This window comes from Protopterus annectens, chromosome 1.part1 (assembly GCF_019279795.1).
Source record: "Protopterus annectens isolate FY-2018-M chromosome 1.part1, PAN1.0, whole genome shotgun sequence".
Classification (NCBI taxonomy): domain Eukaryota; kingdom Metazoa; phylum Chordata; order Ceratodontiformes; family Protopteridae; genus Protopterus; species Protopterus annectens.
In genome coordinates this window covers 947,415,437-947,421,436 of record NC_056726.1, presented here as the reverse complement: position 1 = coordinate 947,421,436, position 6,000 = coordinate 947,415,437, and the positions used below count along the sequence as shown (strand labels likewise).

General features: G+C 39.7%; 1 protein-coding gene across 5 annotated transcripts in view; it reads left to right on the top strand.

Moving 5' to 3' along the window:
• Positions 1-4,910: 4,910 nt before the first annotated feature.
• ASAP2 (ArfGAP with SH3 domain, ankyrin repeat and PH domain 2) overlaps positions 4,911-6,000 on the top strand; it is a 2,005,955-nt gene continuing 2,004,865 nt past the window's right edge. For 2 of the 5 annotated variants that reach the window (XM_044079114.1, XM_044079099.1), the window contains exon 1: positions 5,047-5,462. In XM_044079114.1, coding sequence (XP_043935049.1) covers positions 5,337-5,462 — 126 coding nt within the window. In that variant the 5' untranslated portion in view covers positions 5,047-5,336. Of the gene's footprint in view, positions 5,463-6,000 lie in introns of all 5 variants that reach the window. The other 3 variants (XM_044079106.1, XM_044079091.1, XM_044079125.1) reach the window with 2 other exon arrangements.

The window sequence follows — 6,000 nt, the reverse complement described above, 5'->3', positions numbered from 1 at the left end:
CAGCTGATGCTTCCAGTCTTCAGGGATGGTTTCCTCTTTCAATGAGTTTTATAAATACTGGCAGAACACCAGATACTATAACTCTCAAACATCTTTGCTCACGAATTCTGGGCAAAGCCATACATCATCATCAGAATAAAGGCCCAAAAGCAGGAATATGTTTTAAGTATTACTCTAACAACTTAAAAGCTAAAAGAATAACACATTTTGCATCAACAAGCATTTTTGGACAATAAGTACGAAACTCTGATGTCTGGATTTATTGAGTGACTGTAACCCTAAACTATTTACCAACACATCAAACTTTTTATGAAGGACTGAGGAAAAGCTATGAGGCAAAATCAGGGACATTCTGTGAAATCATGAAAAGTGAGACGTGTACATTACTCCTCAATGAGATAAATAAAAGTGACTTACCTCTGCTGTTTGATAACTGGTAAACAAACACTGATCTTGGGGCAGTACAAGTGTTGCACAATGTACTGCTATTTGCATAAATAACTGCAAAACTATGGCTTATTTTTGTGGGTGTTGCATTGTAAGAGGAATAAGCTGGCTATAATTTATTTCACTTTCTAGCACGAACATCATCAGTATTACCATTACGCTCGTGTGTGTGGTTGAAGTGTATTTAAGAGTAACAAGATGGCCATATTTTCCTTCACTTACAATCAAAGACATGGACCTTACTTACACATGATAGATGGCTAACTTTGGTGATGTGGCAGGAATATGATGTGTGAGAAAGCAACTGATCATTGCCATTGTGGCACGGTGAGTAGCATTGCCATTTCACAGTGCTTTGCTCAGGGTGTGTTATTCTCCATTTTCTCTCGTGTGTATGCATGTGTGTGTCTAGTCTACATGTCCTCCTTGTCTATCCTTAAACTCTGATTAACCCCAGCATGCCAAACAACATGCAGCTGGTGTGTGTGTGTGTGTGTGTGTGTGTATAAAAAATATCACTGATTTTGTGTGTGTACACACACACAATGTTGGGCACTTGCATAACTCTTCTGTGTAGTGATAAAAAAAATCCAGTTAACAAGTAATTCCATTTCAAAAAACACTGCATAAACTACATCACAGAACATTTAGCTTCTAGAAGTCTGGTGGCCCACACACCCGAGAATGTGTAAAAGCATTTTGACATGGACTTAGTGGTTGGCCTCTACCCTCAACAGCACCCGAGATCTGCCCGACTGTGTCCAGAAGGTTGTGTGAGGGGCTGGAGATTGTGTTCATTACCTCTTTCTCATCACAATCAAACCTTTAAAGGTGTGCACAAAAGGTCATTATAGCTTCTGTTGGGGATGGGAAAGTACAGTTGTGTAAAATCTTACACAAACAGTACATGTCCTTCTCTTCACTACTGCAATATTCTGTTACAGAAGGGATGCCCTGCTGTGGGCAGCCCATCACTCAGCCAGTATAAATAAGCTTAAAAGAGATCTTGCCTACACAGTTATGTCACATTTATGCTCCCCGCATAGAAGTTAGGGCATAAAAGGTAGCCAGAGTCATTTTTTTCAAAACAAAATTAAGTAAACTAAAAAATAACCCCAATGGGGCACTTACCTGGTGGTTTTGCTAAATATGCAGTACAGCAACAAGGTGTTCAAACCAACTGGTAAAAATGGAGTTCAAACTGGCGGCAAAAGAAGTTCAGGTAGTTGCATCCATACGTCCCTTTTAAGCTCATTTATACTTGCCAAGCAGTGAGCTGCCTATGGTGGGACATCCTTTCTGTAACAAACACTGGAACAGTGATATGGAAAGACATCAGTGTAGCCACTGTTTATTTTACTTCTTCCACAGACCTCAGAGGTGTTTAAAGAAGGTTACAATAGCTTGTGAAGGGGCAGTGTACTGTCTATGAATAACAAATAGAATTCATTGCTGCAGTAATTATTTCAGTTTTGTCACAATCCATACCAGGCACGTACACTGGTCGTTGCCGTTAGGGGTAAGGAGTGAGGAGGCATGCTATAAACGTATATTCAAAACATTGTGATGAAAGTGATGAAAAGTCGCCATACTTAAAGTTGAAACCATCGAAATTCAAAACACTGAAAAATCATCAGCGGATGTTAACTTGTCCAAGACTGTCGGTAAAACCCATTTCGATGGTTTGAACTTTCTGTACGGTGAGTTTCCGGCACTTGTCTCGATGTTTTGAATTTTGGCAGAATGTAATTTTGGTTTACACAAGCAGACCCATATATACAAAAAAAAAAAAATATATATATATATATATATACACATACATACACATATACACACACACATACATGAATGATAGCAGACACGACACACATAACCATGTCCATTTGAGTCACTGCTTTCATCCCAATCCAACATCAGAAGAATGCACAGGCAGTGACTTTTTTTTTTGAGAGGGGGTAGGAAGGCAGGCAGTATTCCCAAACAGGATGCATACAACAATTGTATTGTTAGTTTATTATGAGCTACTATTTTGTCAGCTTTTAACATTAAGCCTTGGGCACAACTTACGTCTTCCTTGAAAGAAAAAAATAAGACTGAAGACACCCAGGTCAACACTACCTCTCACCACTCTCTATTAGCATATATTCTTTATCTCCTAAAACTTCTTCTGTAATATTCAATTATAAGATGAAAACACCTCAAAACAACTGTTGGCATATTTAACTTGAAAACTAAAATTACCACACACTATCTGTATACACTGTTAACCTTCTAATTTATGAATTCCTACTTCTCAACTGCTGCTTTTGCTGTCCTGTTTCTACTCCCAATATGCTCTAAAGCTTTTAATCTTCTATCAAAAATGTAATAACCGTATAAACCTGTTTCCTACAAACGTAACCATTGTATTAACCCGTTTCCTATGAATGTATTCAAATAACAAGCTGCACTTCTATATAATGCATCTACAACTGTAATCATCGTATAAACTTATTTTCTTTATATGTAATCACATATTGAGCTGTACTATTTAATGTAATTCTGCATACTGTCAATTATATAAACTGTCATTCATTTTAAGTTCTCCCTGAGCCTTCCTAAACAGTTATTACTGCGCTCTCTTTGCCAATAAGAATGTGCTGATAGAACTGTAAGGAAAACAAAAGTTGAACAGCAGCAACAAAACGTATTTTGTTAATAATAGTTTCTGTTCAAGCAATGATTGGATGAAAAGGTTGTGTAAAAAATGCATTTGAGAGCATATAGAAAATAATGGCTTCTTGAAAAAGCTGAAGAATAAGGAAAATGTGAGAAAAGAAAGAAAAGTCATTGGTGGATTGTTTGACAGCCCAAGAAGTGGTGGTGGTGGAGAGACAGAGGGGAGCACTGCAGATAGGGTTGCCACCTGTCCCACTTTGCGAGGGACAGTCCCTCTTTGGGCAGTTGTGTCCTGACAAAACATTTTAAAAATGGCAAATGTCCTGAGATTTTAGGCCACAATTATTTCCTATATTTTATGTAATAGTTGCATAAAACAGTTATTCTGTATCTAAAATACCTAAATGTTATAAGAAACAGAATAAGCAACTACAGTGCTACAAGAATAAGCTTTTATTTAGGCAAAAAAGTTAAGTTCTACCCTTTGTACTGACCGTGGATATGTGTCGGCCTGTAAAATCTGATGTTTGTACTGAAAATGTCCCACTTTGGCAATATGAAAAGGTGGCAACCCTAACTGCAGAATGTGTGTGTGGGAAGGTAGGAAGGAAGGAGGGGGGGTTGAAACAGTTGGCAGCGTTTAAAGTTCCATTTCTCCGAAGTCCAGCTCCAGTCCAATACGCAGAGTTATAATGCATCACTGTTGCAACCAATTTACATTTACTATGAATGCCCCTCTGTGAGACTGGCCACCATATTGTGGTATACCGACCGCTCATAAGAGCAAATTTGTAGCTAGAGTTCAGTTTATGCATACTAAAACTCTGCAGCATGAACTAGGTTGCCTTATGAGGGATGGGAGTGACAGTGAAGCTTGACTGAAAGCACCAGCCCTGACAACGTATACCACTTAAGAAATTATATCACGCCTTCCCAATTCAGGAAAGACTTAGAAGATGCCCTCATAAAGGAAACACACCACTACTACGCTAACACAGCTCTACTTACTATGCATTTTCAAATGCATTAGAATCGCGAATAACATGTTCACATTCCTTTTATCTATCACGATTACAGCATACCACCACCTATGGTATCATTTATACTGCCTGTTGGTGTACTCACTTATTTGTATTATCTTTACCTCCTTTGTACTCCATAGCATTTTCTCGTTTGTTGCATATGTATGTACAAGTTTACCTTTTGCAATTGTTTGCGTTCTATTATCGCCGGCGCTGGATTTGACCTGAAATAAATCCTCTGCGATCACTCTTTACCTGTCCACTGCCCCTGATTTAGGCTCAGAATTTAGCTCTGTCCCTCTTTATCTGTGGTGACTTAGAGTCAATAAAACAGAATAGTTACTGATTTTACATTGCTTTCGATTAACTTTAGAAACTATGTTCACTTATTCTATCAAAATACCTCAAGTTAGCACATGCAATATTTTAAAAGTGACCCCGATTGTTTTTGGATTTGTCCCCGATTCTGGTGCTATGGATCATTCCTCCACCGCGGTTAATAAACATAAATAAATAAAATAACCAAACGCCGCCGTGAGACTACAGTTACTGACCTAGAACGAATTTCTTGCAGGGAAAAAAATTACCATAAATGTGACTAATGAAACAGTAAGTTTTCTTCCGTTTTTCAACTTCAAAGTAACAACACACCTAACTTCCTCGTCGTCTCGCTCTAATTTAAAAAAAATCAACCATACGAGGCCTGAACGTCACAAGCGAGCTCCTCACTCTTTCTTGTTACTACCTGTAGTAAATTGAATCTTGTGGGCACTGGCCACCATTGCCTGTCAGTCAAGCTATGGTCCTGCCTTGGTTGTGGCTCTGAGTGACGAGCTCGAGGATTCCACTGGTTTGCACTCCCAAACTCCGCCGCGCGTGCTCGACGACAGCCCTAGTTTGTACTTCAGCCACTCCAATACTGCGCGTGCTCTGATCGCTCTCATTCAGAAATCCCAGAGAAAAGCAAAGAAGCCAAGCAAAGGCTTTACTGCAGCAGCAGGGAGCGAATGTTAAAAACAGGCTTACGTTTATCTGTTCCACTTTGGTTGGCATCGTTTGGGAATATTTGCGGACTTTTCTTAACATGTCAGTGGATCTTGATTATCAGTGATCTGCTGGTCTTTCTGCGACTTCCAGAACTTGTGTGGCTGGCTCTTCCTTCGGAAACCGATTTTGTGTGTATTTGTTTTGACACGAATATAAACAACTATGCCTGACCAGATCACAGTGGCGGAATTTGTGGCGGAGACTACGGAAGATTACAAATCACCCACAGCTTCCAACTTCACCACTAAGATGGGTCAGTGTAAGACCACGGTGTCATCACTGGAGGAGGTAAGGACTCTCTCTATGAGCTGTGATGACAGTTTGTGTAAAACCTTTGTATTTACCAGCCACCAGTTCGATTCCCCGATTGTGTATCACCCCGCCTCTTTATTGCACAACTTGTTCCTTGAGTATAAATAGTTTGTTTTTATTGACCTAAAAGAGATCTGACAATTCGGTGTCAGCGGCTGGGAAACATCACTGGCACCGATTTCCCTCGGGAGCTTGGGTTACATCGTTTGTTTTTTTTCTTGTCTTTCAAGTGGGACTGCTGCGGAGCATTTTTTTTAGTTTAGCTGCATTATGATTTTAAACAATGAAAGACTTACTTTGTTTATTCCCATCTTCACACATGTATGTTGAAAGTGGTAGTCCAGTCCAGTAGAAGAACAAAGAACTGAAGTAGTACGCCCTCCCAGTAACTGGTACCTGATCGCTTTCCTCCTCCTACAGCAGGCATTATGTCCAGCTCCGGCCCACCTTGACCCAGACAGTGCAGGGGTGGGCGGGGGACTGGTTTCATAAACGGCAGTTTTTGCATATTAAA